The 19,624-nt window shown below is 38.5% G+C and overlaps 3 protein-coding genes and 3 long non-coding RNA genes across 11 annotated transcripts; 3 read left to right on the top strand and 3 right to left on the bottom strand.

Annotated features, from left to right (window-relative positions):
* The first annotated feature begins 1,452 nt into the window (after nucleotides 1-1,452).
* On the top strand, nucleotides 1,453-3,753 carry LOC124336552. Of its 3 annotated transcripts, none has more exons than XR_006917022.1 (10): nucleotides 1,453-1,504; nucleotides 1,580-1,764; nucleotides 1,838-1,997; nucleotides 2,069-2,212; nucleotides 2,284-2,433; nucleotides 2,496-2,661; nucleotides 2,746-2,856; nucleotides 2,935-3,009; nucleotides 3,106-3,284; nucleotides 3,374-3,753. It is a non-coding gene; the product is annotated as an uncharacterized LOC124336552 (long non-coding RNA). The 3 variants fall into 3 exon arrangements; XR_006917021.1 differs by having other exon boundaries at nucleotides 2,711-2,856; nucleotides 3,066-3,284; XR_006917020.1 differs by having other exon boundaries at nucleotides 1,460-1,504; nucleotides 3,066-3,284.
* Nucleotides 3,749-5,347, bottom strand: LOC124336553. Its single transcript, XR_006917023.1, has 7 exons — nucleotides 5,274-5,347; nucleotides 5,014-5,198; nucleotides 4,781-4,940; nucleotides 4,566-4,709; nucleotides 4,345-4,494; nucleotides 4,181-4,282; nucleotides 3,749-4,125 (listed from the first exon to the last, which is right to left on the bottom strand). It is a non-coding gene; the product is annotated as an uncharacterized LOC124336553 (long non-coding RNA).
* Nucleotides 5,348-7,128: 1,781 nt separating this feature from the next.
* LOC124336320 (beta-1,3-galactosyltransferase 5-like) lies at nucleotides 7,129-8,826 on the bottom strand. 3 transcript variants are annotated; one of them, XM_046790081.1, is made up of 5 exons: nucleotides 8,596-8,826; nucleotides 8,455-8,522; nucleotides 8,208-8,390; nucleotides 7,838-8,127; nucleotides 7,129-7,774 (listed from the first exon to the last, which is right to left on the bottom strand). In XM_046790081.1, the coding sequence occupies exons 3-5, from the start codon at nucleotides 8,386-8,388 to the stop codon at nucleotides 7,208-7,210; spliced, it is 1,038 nt and encodes a 345-aa protein (XP_046646037.1). In that variant the 5' UTR covers nucleotides 8,389-8,390; nucleotides 8,455-8,522; nucleotides 8,596-8,826; the 3' UTR covers nucleotides 7,129-7,207. The 3 variants fall into 3 exon arrangements, with proteins under 3 accessions (XP_046646037.1, XP_046646038.1, XP_046646036.1); XM_046790082.1 differs by lacking the exon at nucleotides 8,455-8,522 and having other exon boundaries at nucleotides 8,208-8,404; XM_046790080.1 differs by lacking the exon at nucleotides 8,455-8,522 and having other exon boundaries at nucleotides 8,596-8,825.
* Nucleotides 8,827-11,509: 2,683 nt separating this feature from the next.
* On the top strand, nucleotides 11,510-12,807 carry LOC124336531. 2 transcript variants are annotated; one of them, XM_046790378.1, is made up of 5 exons: nucleotides 11,510-11,638; nucleotides 11,704-11,812; nucleotides 11,935-12,025; nucleotides 12,092-12,142; nucleotides 12,255-12,807. In XM_046790378.1, exons 2-5 carry the CDS (start codon nucleotides 11,804-11,806, stop codon nucleotides 12,479-12,481), a joined length of 378 nt encoding a protein of 125 aa, XP_046646334.1. In that variant the 5' UTR covers nucleotides 11,510-11,638; nucleotides 11,704-11,803; the 3' UTR covers nucleotides 12,482-12,807. The 2 variants fall into 2 exon arrangements, with proteins under 2 accessions (XP_046646334.1, XP_046646335.1); XM_046790379.1 differs by having other exon boundaries at nucleotides 11,522-11,594.
* A 2,139-nt stretch (nucleotides 12,808-14,946) lies between these two features.
* Nucleotides 14,947-17,415, top strand: LOC124336170 (collagen alpha-1(I) chain-like). The gene is made up of 7 exons (XM_046789869.1): nucleotides 14,947-15,007; nucleotides 15,102-15,182; nucleotides 15,255-15,568; nucleotides 15,650-16,197; nucleotides 16,262-16,414; nucleotides 16,513-16,620; nucleotides 16,687-17,415. The coding sequence occupies exons 2-7, from the start codon at nucleotides 15,171-15,173 to the stop codon at nucleotides 17,202-17,204; spliced, it is 1,653 nt and encodes a 550-aa protein (XP_046645825.1). The 5' UTR covers nucleotides 14,947-15,007; nucleotides 15,102-15,170; the 3' UTR covers nucleotides 17,205-17,415.
* Nucleotides 17,416-17,753: 338 nt separating this feature from the next.
* On the bottom strand, nucleotides 17,754-18,944 carry LOC124336624. The gene is made up of 2 exons (XR_006917135.1): nucleotides 18,776-18,944; nucleotides 17,754-17,945 (listed from the first exon to the last, which is right to left on the bottom strand). It is a non-coding gene; the product is annotated as an uncharacterized LOC124336624 (long non-coding RNA).
* Between the last annotated feature and the right edge of the window lie 680 nt (nucleotides 18,945-19,624).

Raw genomic sequence — 19,624 nt, 5'->3', positions numbered from 1 at the left:
CTTATTTTTTTGGGCTGTGGGAAACTCCCCAGATTGTATTTTTTTTTGTATTTTTTGCCGGTGAAATAGGACCTAACGAAATAGGTCCCTACAAAATAGGCCCGTCAAATAGGACCTACAAAATAGGACCCTACAAAATAGGCCCACTATAGAAAATATTTTTAAAGTGGGCCTATTTCTCCGTCAAAGTGGGCCTATTTCTCCCAATTATTTCTAAGTTCCATTAGGTACTCTGAAATATTTTCATAAAAATATTCGACCTACTCTACATGAGCGAGAAGGCAGAATAATCTACGAGAGATCCGTCACCGTATATATTCATTGCCGTAGCTCAAACCACGATGATTGATTTCACACATTGCCGTTTCGTTTTTCACATGTTAGGCAGCTGATTCCCGTCTTTATTTTTTGATGAACGTATTCCCCTTTATCTTAACTGTAAAACTCATTTGTTCAAACGTCGTTTTCACTTATTAACTATCGCTAATATAAAAAAATGAACAAATTTCCGTGTTTTCTTCGCCATTTATTTGTTCCGTAGCTCGATCCCCCCTTCAGCGGCTCAGCCTTGAACGCGTCTCTCCCCTTCAGCGGCTCAGCCTTGAACGCGTCTCCCCCCTCTACCTATGCCAGTACTCAGGTGAAGTAGGAAATGAACATGTTTGATGAAATAAATCTTACGGATTGATTTCAAACATATCCATAACAATTTCATGTTTTTTAAAGCAACAAACGCATATCACTTTTAAGTTTCTTGTTTTATGCGGCTGACGCGAGGTGCTGCTCAAGCCGGCCAGAAGGGTGGTCGAGCAGGGGAGGCTGCACGCACTCATGGGAGAGGGGTGAGTGAAGGGGGGTTTACCTGGGCCATACCATACACTCCCATGTTTTCCCTTTTCCGTACATGTCAACGGGTGGTCTAGTGGTTAGCACCTCGGGATATGAATCTCAAGCGCCGGTGTTCGAATCTCGGCTATGTCGAAATAGAATTTTATTTACAAAATATTTTAGAAAAATTAATAGCTCAACAGCATAAAGCGTTGTGGAACTATCCTGGCGAAATTGATCGTTTTTGGTTTTTTTTAATTGATAAAGAAGAAAGAAATATACAGCACGAAAAGAAAATTTCTATTATAGTTGAATACCAAATGTGGTTTTGAAGATTTCCATCTATCGGTGATAGTGGCGTCAGTAGCGTGGTTCAATAGCGTCATGAAGATGGCGTCATCTGCTCATCGTCAACTTCAGCGTTTAATTTACAAATAAGAAATAGAAATCTTATAAAAAAATAAAAATAGCTTCAACATGTGTACATTTTATTTTTAATCATTTTAAAATTTGAATTACAATTTTCGTTACATTTGATCTGTAAGAATTCAATTTTGAATCATTTTCATTTCAAATTGATTCACACACATAGCAGACGCCAACACATCAAGCGTCATCAATAGCGTGGTCTATGGTGAATGCTATCGCTGGAGTAAGTTGTTTACCTTCAATTTGGGTATGTTAGAGAATTATATCATGTTATTTTCAATCTTAAGTTGCTACTATTGTAATTATCAACTTGTGTGAATAGGAAGCGTCATGATTGGACTACCCTGATGGCGTCATGATCGCTGCTGATTGCCTTTCAAATAGGTTTTCAGCATTCTGCTTACACCTTTGGCATAGAGTCACATATTTCACAATCCAACATCAATTGGTAGCAACAGCAGCCCTTCTCTCCATCATCCAGAAGGGTCTGAGATCAGTGTTGGAGATGTGAGTGACAATTTTAATATGATGAAATTTATCTTCCACCAAATTTTTACTCGTGTATGTTTTTGTTTTTCAGGATGGTTCGGAACAACCCATGGAAAGCTTATCACTCATTGATGCTGTGATGCCTGATGTTGTTGCAAGTCGTCAACAGCAAACACAGAACAATCAGAAACCACAAGTGGTAAAGACAGAACCACCAAATTCCAATGGAGATGAACCCATGCATTCCTATCGTAAGATGGTCAATACTTTTCTTTGATCCCCTGAACTACTTACTTATTTTCCCTTCAACTATTTAATGAAGGCTGGGAAGAGGAAACAGGAGTAGAGATACCTGCCAGCAAATCAACTGTACTACGTGGCCATGAATCTGAAGTTTTCATCTGCGCCTGAACCCAACAACTGATTTATTGGCTTCTGGCTCTGGTGATAGCACTAAGGACATACGGTAACAATATACAAATTTCTCTTGCGAATTTGTGAATGATAAAAAGAGAAATATTTTTGTTGTTTCTCTAGAATGAAGTAAACGCTATCAAGTGGGATCCTCAGGGTAATCTTTTGGCTTCCTGTTCTCACGATATTGTGTACAGTGTCGCATTTTCTCCCGATGGCAAATACCTAGCATCTGGTAGCTTTGACTAAGGTGTACACAGCTGGTCTACTCAGGTATATAATAGTTTCCAAGTTTAAAACAAAAACAAACTACATCTTCATTCAACTATTCTTAGTCAGGGCAATTGTTACACAGCTACAAAGGAACTAGAGGCATTTTTGAAGTTTGCTGGAATTCTCGGGGCGATAAAGTTGGAGCAAATGCTTTTGACGGAACCGGGTTGGTTACTATTCACGTTCTTCAGCAATCAGATCCATGCAGTGCTTGCTAAATCCGTGCAGGTAAATACTCTTTTGATATTCAGGAAAAAATTTAATAAAAATGACGTAGATCCAATCGGCCAATTAATTCGGCCATTGTGACAGGTTTCAAGTGAAGCGAAAACGGACAAATTACCAAACTGGAATCAGCGCAAGCGACAGCTCTTATGCAAGAAGTCGTACCTACCCTCACAAGTTTGTTTGAAGTGCATAATGGTATAAGCTATTTTAAATGCCGATATGCACTGCTATACTTATAAAGAGTTAACCATATTTTATACGCCATCATTTTAGGAATTATACATCTCCAACAAATAAGTCTTCTAATCCTGTGGCAGGCGCACGGTTGAAAGCCGAAAATTTCAAAAGGTATAACTTTTGTAATAAAAAATGTGAACATTTTGATTTATTTTTCTGGATTTCAGGTACAAGTTGGCATTAAACGCTTTGTGTTTCCTCATTAAGGTTGAAAGGAGTACAATCATGGAAACATTACTAGTTGGCCTTAGAACTACTCATCGTCGCTCTCATGAGACATATTGTATCGGTCGATTTCTTCGTCGTTAATGTTTAAGGGGTGGTCGGGAACGACAGTGGGGAATGAAGTTTTTAGTTCAAGAACTATTTCTTCAAGTAGTTCCATGGTATTAATCTAAAAAATTAAAATAGTTTTTATGTCACGTTAACAACAATTCGAAAATTGCAAATAATACCTCATTATCCTGATATCTAGACCACAGGGTAAATAAGATGGAGTTTTTCAACTGGGTCTCCTTTTTCCTATGGGCCCTAATTTTTTCGTGAGAAAGAAGCTTCTGCGTAAGCTTAACGTCCTCGCACAGCTGTTGAAGAACCATTGTCATCTTATAAAACGGTAGATTGGGCCCACCCGCCAACTGTTAAGAGTGTAAAAATAAGTATTTTAAATATTTATATCAAATATTTATATTTATAAATTTACCTTATTCCAATCATTATGAAGAACTGGGGAACTTGTGTTGAAAGCGGCAAAACTCGTCTGATGGTACCATCAAAGAGAGAAAAAGACAGGCCACCACGAAATCATAATTAAGGGAAATTTCAAAATATAAAACAAGCGGTTAACAAATTGAATTTTAATACATATCTATCTTATTTTTATTGACAAATCAAATCAAAACATTTTTATCTACACACTGGTTCGGAGTGCTTGGTTAAGGTATGAATACACAACCCACGCTCAACGTCCCACAAAACGGTCGAGTCAAACGAAGCGCTAGTCAAAATCAGATTCATGTTTGGGTTTTTTGTTCCAAGGCCGGTAAGACTCCATTTTATGGTGTAGATTTCCTTGTTGTGTGCTTGCGAATCATGAACACAAGTGTCTTGTTACATGTACCACATCAAGGAAAAGGATCGGACACATTTGATGGCTGGTCAATATTTTGCCTTGTCAATTGTTTCCGTCTTTCTTTAAAACTTCTGTTCAGTTATCCCAGCAAATACCTTGAAATGAAATAAAATTAAAACAAATCGAATGAAATAGTAAAACCAAACTTACACTTCCGTCAAAAGCATTTGCTCCAACTTTATCGCCCCGAGAATTCCAGCAAACTTCAAAAATGCCTCTAGTTCCTTTGTAGCTGTGTAACAATTGCCCTGACTAAGAATAGTTGAATGAAGATGTAGTTTGTTTTTGTTTTAAACTTGGAAACTATTATATACCTGAGTAGACCAGCTGTGTACACCTTAGTCAAAGCTACCAGATGCTAGGTATTTGCCATCGGGAGAAAATGCGACACTGTACACAATATCGTGAGAACAGGAAGCCAAAAGATTACCCTGAGGATCCCACTTGATAGCGTTTACTTCATTCTAGAGAAACAACAAAAATATTTCTCTTTTTATCATTCACAAATTCGCAAGAGAAATTTGTATATTGTTACCGTATGTCCTTAGTGCTATCACCAGAGCCAGAAGCCAATAAATCAGTTGTTGGGTTCAGGCGCAGATGAAAACTTCAGATTCATGGCCACGTAGTACAGTTGATTTGCTGGCAGGTATCTCTACTCCTGTTTCCTCTTCCCAGCCTTCATTAAATAGTTGAAGGGAAAATAAGTAAGTAGTTCAGGGGATCAAAGAAAAGTATTGACCATCTTACGATAGGAATGCATGGGTTCATCTCCATTGGAATTTGGTGGTTCTGTCTTTACCACTTGTGGTTTCTGATTGTTCTGTGTTTGCTGTTGACGACTTGCAACAACATCAGGCATCACAGCATCAATGAGTGATAAGCTTTCCATGGGTTGTTCCGAACCATCCTGAAAAACAAAAACATACACGAGTAAAAATTTGGTGGAAGATAAATTTCATCATATTAAAATTGTCACTCACATCTCCAACACTGATCTCAGACCCTTCTGGATGATGGAGAGAAGGGCTGCTGTTGCTACCAATTGATGTTGGATTGTGAAATATGTGACTCTATGCCAAAGGTGTAAGCAGAATGCTGAAAACCTATTTGAAAGGCAATCAGCAGCGATCATGACGCCATCAGGGTAGTCCAATCATGACGCTTCCTATTCACACAAGTTGATAATTACAATAGTAGCAACTTAAGATTGAAAATAACATGATATAATTCTCTAACATACCCAAATTGAAGGTAAACAACTTACTCCAGCGATAGCATTGCACCATAGACCACGCTATTGATGACGCTTGATGTGTTGGCGTCTGCTATGTGTGTGAATCAATTTGAAATGAAAATGATTCAAAATTGAATTCTTACAGATCAAATGTAACGAAAATTGTAATTCAAATTTTAAAATGATTAAAAATAAAATGTACACATGTTGAAGCTATTTTTATTTTTTTATAAGATTTCTATTTCTTATTTGTAAATTAAACGCTGAAGTTGACGATGAGCAGATGACGCCATCTTCATGACGCTATTGAACCACGCTACTGACGCCACTATCACCGATAGATGGAAATCTTCAAAACCACATTTGGTATTCAACTATAATAGAAATTTTCTTTTCGTGCTGTATATTTCTTTCTTCTTTATCAATTAAAAAAAACCAAAAACGATCAATTTCGCCAGGATAGTTCCACAACGCTTTATGCTGTTGAGCTATTAATTTTTCTAAAATATTTTGTAAATAAAATTCTATTTCGACATAGCCGAGATTCGAACACCGGCGCTTGAGATTCATATCCCGAGGTGCTAACCACTAGACCACCCGTTGACATGTACGGAAAAGGGAAAACATGGGAGTGTATGGTATGGCCCAGGTAAACCCCCCTTCACTCACCCCTCTCCCATGAGTGCGTGCAGCCTCCCCTGCTCGACCACCCTTCTGGCCGGCTTGAGCAGCACCTCGCGTCAGCCGCATAAAACAAGAAACTTAAAAGTGATATGCGTTTGTTGCTTTAAAAAACATGAAATTGTTATGGATATGTTTGAAATCAATCCGTAAGATTTATTTCATCAAACATGTTCATTTCCTACTTCACCTGAGTACTGGCATAGGTAGAGGGGGGAGACGCGTTCAAGGCTGAGCCGCTGAAGGGGAGAGACGCGTTCAAGGCTGAGCCGCTGAAGGGGGGATCGAGCTACGGAACAAATAAATGGCGAAGAAAACACGGAAATTTGTTCATTTTTTTATATTAGCGATAGTTAATAAGTGAAAACGACGTTTGAACAAATGAGTTTTACAGTTAAGATAAAGGGGAATACGTTCATCAAAAAATAAAGACGGGAATCAGCTGCCTAACATGTGAAAAACGAAACGGCAATGTGTGAAATCAATCATCGTGGTTTGAGCTACGGCAATGAATATATACGGTGGCGGATCTCTCGTAGATTATTCCGCCTTCTCGCTCATGTAGAGTAGGTCGAATATTTTTATGAAAATATTTCAGAGTACCTAATGGAACTTAGAAATAATTGGGAGAAATAGGCCCACTTTGACGGAGAAATAGGCCCACTTTAAAAATATTTTCTATAGTGGGCCTATTTTGTAGGGTCCTATTTTGTAGGTCCTATTTGACGGGCCTATTTTGTAGGGGCCTATTTCGTTAGGTCCTATTTCACCGCCATTCCATCCATCCAAATCTTTCTCTTTTTTTTTTTTAGTTTTTAGTTGTTACCTGTTGATATGATACTCCGATCGGCTTATTTTCGAGCAGCTTGTACAGGCTTGACGAGCCATTTTTTCATGAAAATATCCCCCTCTCGGCTTGCAGTACTGTATAGCTGAGTGGCACTCGAGAGACCCTTGGAGCTTTACGGCCGGAAGAATCCAGCAAATAATCAGATTTCGTTGCGCATCTCATCAGCTATACAGAGTAAAAAGACCAATGACATCTCATAAGTACTACATAGGCCTAATAAAGTTTCAACGGGGAAAAAACGTTTCTCTGAGCAAATTTCTATTTCTTTATTTCGTTTCTATATTCTTATTTGTCTTCGTATTTTATCAGGTAGGTACAGCAAGATCATTGTCTGCCTACACACAAACGACCTAAAGTAAAAATTGGAAAAAAAAAATCGAGTTGATGTATTTTCTCCATAGTTCAAGGATTAGCAATTAGAGAGCCCATCAGATAATCGCTTCCACAGATCGAACATATCCTCTTCCTTGATCTCATGCACTGCGGCTAGCTTTGCCATAGCACAGGTATCACGTATTTTTTCAATTTTTGGACGACTGTTCAAAAATTGGGGGTAATGGTGGTGCTGTATGTTAGGAAGATTATTCGCTATCATCCCAGTGATGAAAATATCCTCCAGTTTGAAAAACGTTTCATTCAACGCAGCTCGATAAAGTTGCTCGACGATATCGCTAGTCAGGACGTAAGCGGGCCCCGTGTGGAAGTTGGGGTATTTTGACTCACTGAATTGAGTTTTGGAGATGTAGTACGGGGAATGAATGTCACGAGACGGTCTCCAACCCTTTGCCAAATGACCCAGGATAGTTTGACGGCGATTGACGACCTCGTCCAGAATAGCTAATAACACCGGCATGTGAATGTAGACATCATCGTCCGTCTTCAACAAGTATTTGACACGATTGCAGTAAGTCCAACTCCATTCCAGTGCCGATATCGTTTTCAGTGTTAGGTTGTTATACGTGTCAACGAACATACCCTTTTCACAGAAATGTATAATAATTAAGGGAAAAAAAAGATTTTATGAGCTTTATTATTTTACCTGAATTATATCACCGTAGAGGAGGTTCTCTCGTTCAATTTGTTCATTTATCGAATTATTTTTAGTAATGCCAAGCATGAAAGCCAGGCCAATATCTTGGCGGAAAGCAACACTTCCCCAAGTGGAACGTACAGTTTTACGTCGCGAAACGCGACTAGTAGCGGACGTCACCAAAATCATCAACTTCATTCCCTCACCTTGCTGTGGACATACGTCATTAAATGGCATGTTATGTCCAGTTTGATACAAGATACTGGTTGTTACAGTAGGATTTTCTTCTCCAGAATTTTCTTGAATTTATATTGGTGAGATATTTTGCAATTAAAATAAATTAAGCATATAAGATGGATCGTTATTTATGATTTCATACCATAGTGGTCGAGTTTGCTGTTCTTCGTTGGACGCGTGACACTTGCGTTCCGTCGGTTCAGACAGACTATTGCTGCAAGAACAACTAGTATTAGAAACCATAAAGAAAAGAGCACACATGCTATTTTTTTGTCTTCCCGTGTGGGGGATTTAGTCTTGCATAACGAACGGCAAAGTCTCATATCTATAAATAAAACACTAAATTAAGAATAAATAGATTATAATTGACATGATATAATAAACGTTACTGTTTCAAATAAAAGCTATTTGGATTTTTGAATCCAATTTGATGGTGATTCGAAATGAATAACGTGTGCTGCAGTTAATTTAAGATCCCACTTAATAATGTTGCGCGGTCAAATTTAATAATATTTTGTGTGGCGTTTTACCTGTTGAAGCAAGCTTAGTTAAGGCCTATAGGATAGCGAAAAGGAGTTTCGCAGGAAATAATGCCGGTATTTACATTGGAGAAAATCGGGACTGAAGTTTCGATACTCGATAGCTTTGCCCATTTGCCTAAAAAATCATAGGCTGTGTTAAAATTCGTGCAGTCTCGTTAATTGTTGCCACTGATAAGTCAAGTTTGTTGAACAAATGCAGGATACTGAGGTTTGCTTCACTTTCTCTTATCAGGACAGTTTAAAAAAGTAACGCATTGTACATCATATGTCTCGCGCATTAGCCTATCTCTCACATACGAAACATAACCTAGATCCCACCGTTATCTACAGCAAATATTTATCCGTTTCTGCGGGAGCCCAATGCTGACGCTGGAAAATATTTTATTATGCACCCATGGAATAACCATGATTTAATTTCTGGATCCATCACTTATTTAGATTGTCTTCAAGTAACACATTTATTGGTTGACCTCTGGAGACAATTGGCAGCCGATCAAACAATAATTATTTTAGTTAGGTTAATTGTTTTAGTTCCGTGAAGTAATACTTTGTAAATAATGTCGCATTGTCGTGTCGTCTGAAGATAAAAGTGATAACAGCCATCTGTTATAGTGACGAGCGAGATCAACAAATAAATTTTTAAACAGAAATTTTGATTTCGCGGCTATTTGGGATATATTTTCCTCTCCAACTTCATTTGTTAAAAATAGTTCTTAAGTTATTATTTTAGCTTTGATATGATGGTATAGGATAGGCTTATTCTCGAACAGCTTTACTATACACCTAATCATCACGTCAGAGATCAATTTCAAGTTTATTTTCGAAATAAGCAAGCCCAAGAGAAAATCCCAAAAATCTCAGTGCAAAATGATGAAGATATTTACACATGCAGAAGTGTTCGGGTGCCATGTAGGTTTGTCGACAATCCGACCGTTTAGTCGTTTACGCTCACACCTTTTGGATCTGTGGCATCAACTATTAGAAATTCACACGCAAGACATATTTGAAAATTTTATTACTTTGCATTTTATTCAGAGAGCCAGAGAATGAAACAATTATGTACAGGCTAGCTATTGATTGATAAAACCGGAGAAATACGGACGTAATAAAAACTACGTGTAGGGTGTTCCCCGTTTCCCCTTACTGCCATATAAAGTCAATCCGTCAACTTCCTTGTAATCAGTCGTCGATTATTATTAGCAAACGGTTATATAATTATACAACCGTTCGTGCGAAAGGAAAAAAACATAGGCTATACAGTATATCCGTAGTTTCACTATAGTTTCCTGTACTACTACAGCCTAAGCTGTAGTATATGACACACACGCTTTATTTTACTTATTATTACGAATTTACGGTAATATAGTAGCCTACTACATTTCACTATTGTAAAATTTTACTATTCGGACCAGAGTAGCCAAATATTGCTGTAAATTTTTGTTGTTGTTCGGGGGTGTGTTATACACAATTCTACATTGTTACTACGCAAATCAATTGGATTTATAGATTTTTCACACGCCCCTTACCGACTTTCATATGCATTTCTATATATGTATTAATAGTTTAATACATGCTGTGGCATTACTGCGCTTTTGACTTCCGACTTTCAGTAAAAAATGTAACACATAAGACTTGCTGTGTTCCACGTTTACGTACCATTTAGTTGTCCCTCTTCCTCGCCAACAATAGTTGACGCTTTTTTGTCTTTCATCATCAAATTGCCAATTTGATTTTCTTCCATAGGTGAAAGATATAGAGGCCATCACAATGAATTGCGTGAAATATTTTCTGTTGTGCGGACTGTTCTTCGTTCATGGCATTGAAGCATTCAAAAGAAAAGGTTGGTTCATTTGCTTTCAATATTAAGGCGTATAAAATTATTTCATATTATTATTGACTCAAAATTTTAAGGCGGAGGTTACGGCCCATCTCAACGAGTTATCTACGTTCCAACGTCCCAGCACCCAGTATTCTATCCAGGCCCAGCTCAGGGCGGCTATGGAGGATTTTCAGGGGGCCCTCCAGTTCATGTTCAATATTATTCACCTACTGTTGGTCCAATTCCATTACCGTATCAATCATTTTCAATGCCCTTTTACGGTGGATTTACGGGATTTAGACAGCAGCATGCACCATATTGTCATCTTTCCCCAGTTGGAGCCTTTGGTCCTCCTCCTCATAAAATTTAGGGGTTTTTGGAAAAGTTCAAAATGACGTGGTTTTGCAAGTTGTCTCAACTCTTGTTTTAGAGATGGGCCAACGAATGTTGTGTATAGTTTTCAAATTTTACCGCCCGTCGCTTGAAACGTACACACAGAACTGAACCCTTCTTATATTCTCCTTAAATAAAAATTTCCTTCTTTAATTATTAAAACATTTAATAGCCTAGCGTCCTAATTATTATACTGAGCATCAAGTTATTATAACATTCGCAAAATGTATGCTGATTGATATTGCACAGCGAAATAAATTCAAACAACTATGAAAATATTTTTTTATCGCGAGCACCGGTGAATTCAAAAATGCCGCGCTGTACATTCGTTATTAGAAAACGTTATTTTCTTAGAGATTTTCTGTCATGTAAAAGCTCAACTTTCAATTTTGTTTTTAAATTTATTCTTCTTAATAGTTGGTTCGAGGTATCTCCAACTACAGCATCCGCTGTCTTTCATATTTGATCATGTCTTTGCGCACCTTGTATTTTGTTGTTTATCTTCTTTATCGATGCATATAATCATCAGAACATCATCAACAGTCAGGGTTTTTCCCGACTAAGTAATTTGTAATTGCTCGACCCAAATTTCCCTTGCCGTTTCATTTTAAGAAATGTGAAATTTTGAAGTGAAACATGTTTGTGGAAGGCTGGTTGGGCATATGGACTGGGACAATCACGGGGTTTATACGCACACAGCTGGTGAAAGGGAACAGTCGCAGTTGGTAGTGTTCACTAATAACTTGATCGCGTTTAAGTTGCGGAATATCCCTGTGTAAGTGCCGGGAAATCCTAGGGAAAAAGAAAAGAAAATGTGATGTAAATATATCGCAAATAACTTTCATCTTTTTTTTTGTAATGTTTTATAACGAAACATTTTTCAGCTGTAACCTATATATAAGAACACAGCACGTAGCGCTGAACAGCAGTTGTTATTAATCGTTGTCGGTGCCAGCTTCTATACAGCATACATTCCGTTTCAACATGATAAAGGTGAGTTATGTACATACTCTCCATATACGTATGTGGTAGTAGACCAAGTCGTATATTTATGCAGTAACTTTCATCCCAATCTAACCGCCTATTATTCTTGATGTACCTAAAATTTTTTGCAGATTTTTGTTCTGACCATTTGTTCACTGCTATTACTTGTGAAACTTGAACATAATAGCGTTGAAGCAACTAAATCAAACAAAAGTGAAAAAGGTGAGGAGGCTGATTTTTCGAATGTACTATTGATTAATCCACATTACAAAAATTAATTTAAATCAGGGTTTGATTACGACGGTAAAGAAAACGGAGGTGAATCTGATGTTGGAAAAGGTAAGCTTGAGTAACTTAATGCCATTTATATACGCTGATCACGAAGTCACTAATATTATTGTAGCTTATTATATATGAACAACATTGTTTGGAAACTTTCAATCGATTACAGGTCAGCATCACAAAATCTTGTTTCAAGAGCCAAAGAAATTCCTATTATTAACCAGAGACCACATTAGAGAAGCAACTGCTTACGGAGCTGGCGGGGGTTATTCCCTTCAAATACAAGTTGCAGTTCCGTTACAGACACCATATTCATCAAAAAGAGGTGGTTCCGGAGGTTACGAGGGATCAGCATCAGCAGGAGACAGTGAAGTTCCTATTCCTGTGCCTGTTTAATTTGAAATACGAATCTCTCCTTAAAATCTTATAAGGAGTATAGGCTAAATTCAACCATTATTACAGTTTACGTATAGGCCTTCTACGCCTTCTATATACTCTAAACTCTATCAGTCACATCCTTTTGCCAATTTCGACGTCCTTTTGGTCCTTTTTCACATGTGTTACATATCTTCGCATATCTTTTCATTGTTTCTTTATATACGAAACATTATTTTCTAAAAGTTATAGAGCATGTTATCAAGCGGAGCAATTTTTCTTGATTTTGTTGTAGTATTTTTGTGGATATATTTTTCACCTTTGAATCGCGAAATACATTCACAATTCCATCAGTGATACCGATTTGAGGCTTGCTTTTCAATGCTTTTACTTCTTTGTTGATGTTGCCCTTTTCCGCAGGCGCCGCACACGGCAACTCTTCCCATAAACATACAATTCGATCATCAATTTTATAAAAAAAAGGTCAACTTTCTTTACATTGACGCAGCTTCTAGTAGCTACGGCTTGCTGGGAATCTCAGAACCTATAAATGGGCACGATATATAGCTATAACAAACAGAAATGTATTTCTACTCTAAAAACGATGTAACATGACTGAGCACCTTCTCTTTACATGACGTAACGCACTTCTTGTCTTTTTAACAACCATAGCTATACATCGATATTTATATGTCAGTCATTTAAGCGACATGGGGGCTAGTCTTGGTCTTCGTCGTCATCACAACCGAAACTATAAGAAAAATGTTGTCACTTGGCTGCTTAGCTATAAAATATATACAAAAGAAAATGAGAGAAAGTCTTTTTCTGTCTTGAGATGATAGAAACATCTGTGGGAATAAGATTGTTAATAAATAAGCGGATTGATTCAACTGCGGTTGACTGCGCGGTCAACTGATGGTCATGTACTATTAATTTATTATATTTGGCATAATATAATGTTTTCTCTATTTTGGGCACGATCATCACATTCCTCAGCTATAGACTATTATACAGTGCGCTTTAACATAGTTAATGGTAATATAACTCAGCAGCATCCCATTGAACCGGAAAATCTCTGATTTCCTGACATTAGGCTACTACCTCATATAGGTGTAAACCCCTGCTGCAGCTTAGTTGCCCGCGCGGTCTATAAATCAGCCAAAGTGTTGGCTTTTTTAGCTTTACTATTATGCATCATTATAAACTTACTTGAAAGTTGTTTAAATCACGCACAGCTATTAACGTCAATGGAGTTGATGAAAAATTAGCATTAGATTGAAAGCGTTTATACGACAGTTTGGACTCGTTCACAACATTTCAGCAGAAACTTCGCTGACATTCTAGATCTTATATCTTATCTGCTTTTTATTACCCACGATTTAACACTAATTAGTAGACAGTTTTCACAATAAATCCTTACTTCAAAACACTATATAGTATGATAATCATTTTAAATTTTGCGAGAGAAACCTTGTTGAAGTCGTCTCCGGTCGTCTCTTATAGTTTTGTGTAAAAGGCTTTAATTGTTTTATTTCGTTATTAATAAGAAAAACGTCTTGCGTTAACGTCATTTTCTCATTATTTGCTGAAAAAAAAAACTATTAGCATTCCTCCCAAATGAAACCACGATCAGAATGACGAGGAATACTGTAACTGTGTTACTAGCCTATTTACTATAAGACGGCACCCTTAAAAGAGTTGAAGACGTTAAAGAAAGAAAGATGTGAGTCATGCAGTTTGCCAGATGCTTACTCGGCAAAATAAATTTTTCGGTGCCAATATGGTTCTTTTTGTTATCAATGTCTGGAAGCGCAGGCTACCTTTCTCTCATCCAAACGATTTACGCTCTCTAAGTTACGATTTCACTTTCGTAGGATAATCTTCTGGATTGTTTACCGTAAAATATATATATTTCTCCATTAGTAGCTATTTTAACTTATGTAGGCCTACAAATCTACAATATCGAATTAATGTTAAAAATAAATTGTGCTGGCAGCAGTCCTAACACATATATTTATGTATGTATACGACATAACTTTATAGATGTTTGCCACTGTGTATTTAAATGGAGAGATATTCGAACCTCAGCTTATTTTGGCGTGTCTTGAATAAAATGCTAATGTCATGTTCCACCGTCCATCAACGACGCACACCGCAGCGCTTCTTGAGTGAGGTCCAGTACTGCATGACTTGAAGGGCCAAAAAATTCTAAAGAAAAAGAGAAATGATGTCAAGTGTCAACTTCGACAAAGATTCGCTTATACCTACTTTTCACTGGACTGAGTCGGGTCCACTTTCTTTCCTTTCACTCACATTCACGATAACACGAGGAGATTTCTTCTTTTGCCCATCCTGTTCCATCCTATATTCGCCTATAGCAGTAGCCTACTGTAGCACTCATTAACACCTTGTGGGTTTTCCGTCACGTGACTCTGCAGCTCACGTTTAAAAAGCGAGCGCTCTGCTAGCTATAATCAGCAGTGTTGGCGTTTCAGTGTAGTAAGAAACATCTTCCATCACGTAAATCAAAGAACACATTTGCGAAAGGTTTAATTTAAAAAGATAAAAATTAATTTATTATCTTGTTTAACTATTCATAAAGTTTACCAGACAAACTTACATGTTTACTTGATTTGTACAGATAATTCTGCGTCAATCAACTGCCAAGAGATATTGGAGATTTATCAGAGGACCTATCATATTTATAGCAATGAAGGCAGTCGTAAGTTTCTAAATTTTAATTTTCGGTGGTTAGAATAGCATTTAACGAGATTGTATTTCACCACGATACTAGGCCATCATCCCGTTTTTAGTTGCAGCAGCATTTGCTGCCCCGCAATATGGATCAACTCCAGAATATGGATCTGCTCCACAGGCGGTTGACACAACTAACCAAGTCTCACTTGAACAGTGGGCAACTCAAAACTCAGCATCGGCATCGGCCTTTGCTTCTTCTCATGCCCAGTTTCAACCTGCTGCTCAACAATGGCCCGAGCAGACAGCATCTCATCAGATCTCCACTGGACATGGATCATCATCAGTCAATCTCAATATCCAACCGAGGCCTCAAATTGAGGAAATCCAAAAACAATGGGAACAATTCCTTGTGTAAGATTCAGCACCCATTTTTTATTTTAATTTTTCACGTTTAGGAAATAAACTTACAAATTGATTCACGGATTTTCACAGACACCTTCCATGGCTGAACGGTCCCCCTGGTCCACCTGGTCCACCCGGATCTGCTGGTGCACAAGGAAGTGGTTTTGCCAGCCAACCCCAACCAACAACTGTTGTTGGACCCCCTGGAGCACCTGGAGCCCCTGGATTACCTGGACCTAAAGGAGAAGCTGGAAATCCAGGCAGTCCAGGATTTCCTGGAGGTCCTGGGCCACAAGGGGCAGCTGGACTTAATGGCGCACCTGGCAGTCCTGGACCGGCTGGAGAGCGTGGCTTGAACGGAGCTCCTGGCGCTCCTGGAGGACCCGGATTCCCCGGAGCCAAGGGAGCTGCTGGGCTTAATGGCGCACCTGGTCTCAATGGAGCCCCAGGAACACCTGGCCGAGATGGATTCAACGGATCACCCGGAGCTCCTGGACCTAAAGGACAACCTGGCGCCCCAGGACAAACTGTTGCTTCAAGCGGCACTGGCCCCGCCGGTGCACCGGGAACACCTGGAAGAGATGGAGCTCCTGGCAATCCTGGTAGCCCTGGAACGGCTGGCCCAGTTGGACCTGTTGGTAAATGAATATTATAATGTATGAATAACAATATGAAAAATGCAATCTTAATATTTTTTTGCAGGCCCAGTTGGCCCAGCCGGCAGACCCGGAAACAATGGCTTATCCGGTACTCCTGGCCCTAAAGGTGAAGCTGGGACTCCTGGATTTCCTGGAGGACCGGGCAAAGATGGACGCCCTGGTGCACCAGGAAATTCAGGACCAGCCGGTTCGGCAGGTAACGTCTCATAATTTTCTACGTGGCAAAAAAACATTAATCAAAATGATTTTTTAACATCCCTTCCATTTTTCTTAACATTACTTATTTATTTTTAGGCCCAGTTGGACCTCCAGGCACTCCCGGAGGTCCCGGCAGAGATGGTTTTCCTGGTGGACCAGGTGCTCCAGGAAAAGACGGATTCCCAGGTGGACCTGGATTACCAGGTATATGATTCATTACGGAAATAATTGTGTTACATGCTGTATATCAAAGTCTCATTTCAATCATAGGTGGTTCCGGACAACCAGGTAAACCAGGAAGAGATGGTCTTAACGGAGGTCCGGGAGCTCCAGGTTCTCCTGGTGGGCCGGGATCTGCTGGACCTCAAGGAAAACCAGGCGCCCCAGGATTTCCAGGTGGACCTGGTGGCCCAGGTCCTGCGGGACAAATAGGAAACCCGGGACCTCAAGGCCAACCTGGAAATCCAGGTTTCCCTGGAGGCCCCGGCCCTGTTGGGCCTCAAGGAAGACCAGGCCCTCAAGGTGGCCCTGGACCCGCAGGTCAACCAGGAACACCAGGTAGTCCAGGACCTGCAGGACCGGCTGGACAAGCCGGAATTGCCGGAACTGTGACGCCAGTTCAAGCCCCGGCATACGAAGTACCTGTTCATCAACCTGCACCAGTTGATCAGCCATCTTACCAACAACCAACTCAAGCACCATTTTGGGCAGCTCCGACTCAACCGTCGTGGTCGACTCCAGTTCAGCCCTCATTCCAACAGCCGCAGCAATCAGCCTACGGACGATGAACTCTACCCGTGTTCTTGAAAAACAACTACATTGAAAAGAAACACTTTCTCCGGTGAAAGTCTCTTCAAGACGACAAAAGAAGATAACGCATCTCTATTTTCGATTTTTCATTTTATAAATTCCTCATCTTCGCAACATGGTGATTTCCAATTATATACTTATATTTTAATTCACAGTGCTATATAAATAAACTGCTTTACCAAATTCAAATTTAATCACACCCACATTGACTTACTTGCGCTACCTAAAGTTTGAGAACGCGCGAGAGAACCTTAAATGGAAAAAGGCGTTTTTCACGGCGTTCCAAAAAATAAAATTTATGGTCGAAAAGCAACGAATTTTTTTGAGCCATTACGGTTGAGAATAGGTTCATTTTTTTAGAATTTTAAATTTACGGGGAGGACTTCAAACTCATGGAAGTAGTGTTTCACGGTTCCTGGAAGAGTTTCTATGAACCCTTTTTTAAAACTATTCTTTCGTGATTTGTATTATGAATTCATTGATTCAATGGACTTGTAATGATGTATTGAACATCGATTAACACATCCTGCGAGAAAGAAACGTTTTGTATTAGTGAAACATTCAATATTAGAAAATTCAAACTCATTGAAGTGGTGTTTCACAGTTACTGGAAGAGTGTCTACGAATCCTTTTTTTAAAACTATTCATTCGTGATTTTTATTATGATTTCATTGATTTAGTGGACTTGAATTGGTAGATTGGACATCAATTAACACATCCTGTAAGAAAGAAACGTTTTGTATTAGTGAAACAATCAATATAGAGTTGGCTAACGTCCGAAGTTGCCAGTTCGCTGAAATTGTGAAAAATCGATTGGACACGTAAAAGTAAAATGTCTTGCATGGCGGCTTATGGAGTTTCGCCCGTTTTAGTTTTAGTTTTTAATTTTCCCCTTTAAGTCGTCTTCAGTTGCTATTCTTAATTAGATAACTACATTCCTTAGTTATCAGGTAATCTTTTAAGATTTATTTCCCCTCGATAGTCATTGTAGTTTATTTATTATGAATTTTTGAAAAGTAAACCGTGTTTACGAAAAAATATCGCCATTTCCTGCCCCAAGGGAAGAATGGAAAGAAGAGACGAAGGAAGAAACTAAGAGGGGACAAAGGGGTGGCGTGGGGTTCTCTTTCCTCGGGGCAGGATATTGTCCTTGAAAACCAAATGCCTTTTACTTAAAAATTCATAATAAATAAACTACAATGACTATCGAGGGGAAATAAATCTTCAGCGTCCGCCGGTCTGGCGGACGCTGAAAATTTTTATGACGATAAACATTATTGATATCTATAAACCATAAAAATTTAAATGTAAAACTTTGTTTGGGTTTTTTTGAGGGAAGAACGGGGAGAAGAGAGAGAATGGGACGAATGGGGGAGAAGAGGAAACGTGGGTCCCCTTTTTTTCGTACGCCCTCCTCCCTCCCATTCTCCCTCTTCTCCCCGTTCTTCCCTCAAAAAAACCAAAACAAAGTTTTACATTTAAATTTTTAGCCCTAAACAATGTTTAAGTCCTAGTAAATTATACATCAAATTAACGACCGATATCTTACCTAGAGCACTGTGTAATTCTTTTGAAGAAATATTCAGAATTAAAAACACTAGATTTTTTTTATTGAAGCCACTTAGATTTCTTATGGCCTTTGCCATGTAAACGGGAAAAAAATAGACATATCATGCGTTGCCAGATTTCTGGAAGTCGGATTTTCGCGATGTGAAAAAGCCCTATAAAGAGTTTTCTTAGGTTTTATTGTAGAATAGGATATTCAATGGTAGGTAGGTATGATATGACAATGATATGACGTATAATATGACAATGATAATCCCTGTGGATAGGGGAGATCGGGGCTATGTGGGACACGGGGCTAAAATGTACAGGGCAATTTTCATATGTACAATTTGTCTTAAAATTATGAAATATATACAGAGTATGTAAAATGATGTTTTATTTATCTTATAAACTTTTTTTCCTGAATTTCAGATTTTTTTTCGAGTTTTATGGGAAAAACAAAAAAATGGGAATCGGAAAAAAAATTTCTGACGTTTAGTTTTTCATTTTCATACTATTTTTTATTATATTTTTATAAAACCCAGATAGCTGTTTGATAGGGTTTTCCCCTAGTTTAAGATGATATTAATATTTAAAAAAAAATGTATTCTTAAGTATGTTATAATTTAGTTTATTTCATATTGTTTGGGTTCGGGTTGAACGGGACATGGAAAACGGGGTAAAACAGTTATTGCCAGATCAACGTAATTTCCAGAAAAACGCCCCCTGGCAACAAAAAAAAAGGAAAAATGATCTCAAAAACTTTTTTGATAGTATATCCACTTCTACTTTATAAAATAAATAAAAAGACAGCCCTTCTGAAAGGGAAATGAATTTACTTTTCACCAGTGCA

This window comes from Daphnia pulicaria, chromosome 4 (assembly GCF_021234035.1).
Source record: "Daphnia pulicaria isolate SC F1-1A chromosome 4, SC_F0-13Bv2, whole genome shotgun sequence".
NCBI classification, from domain to species: domain Eukaryota; kingdom Metazoa; phylum Arthropoda; class Branchiopoda; order Diplostraca; family Daphniidae; genus Daphnia; species Daphnia pulicaria.
This window is presented reverse-complemented; position numbering and strand designations above follow the sequence as displayed.

Excerpts from the sequence above, each read along its gene's own strand:
- LOC124336531 (XM_046790378.1), top strand. Across the intron at positions 12,026-12,091 it reads ATCAAACAAAAGTGAAAAAG|GGTTTGATTACGACGGTAAA; the intron begins GTGAGGAGGCTG and ends AATTTAAATCAG. Across the intron at positions 12,143-12,254 it reads TGAATCTGATGTTGGAAAAG|GTCAGCATCACAAAATCTTG; the intron begins GTAAGCTTGAGT and ends AATCGATTACAG.
- LOC124336320 (XM_046790081.1), bottom strand. The coding sequence starts at position 8,388 with ATGAGACTTTGCCGTTCGTTATGCAAGACTAAATCCCCCACACGGGAA. Across the intron at positions 8,128-8,207 it reads CAGCAAACTCGACCACTATG|AAAATTCTGGAGAAGAAAAT; the intron begins GTATGAAATCAT and ends TATAAATTCAAG. Across the intron at positions 7,775-7,837 it reads TCTACGGTGATATAATTCAG|GGTATGTTCGTTGACACGTA; the intron begins GTAAAATAATAA and ends TTCTGTGAAAAG.
- LOC124336170 (XM_046789869.1), top strand. Across the intron at positions 15,569-15,649 it reads CAATGGGAACAATTCCTTGT|ACACCTTCCATGGCTGAACG; the intron begins GTAAGATTCAGC and ends GGATTTTCACAG. Across the intron at positions 16,621-16,686 it reads AGGTGGACCTGGATTACCAG|GTGGTTCCGGACAACCAGGT; the intron begins GTATATGATTCA and ends TTTCAATCATAG.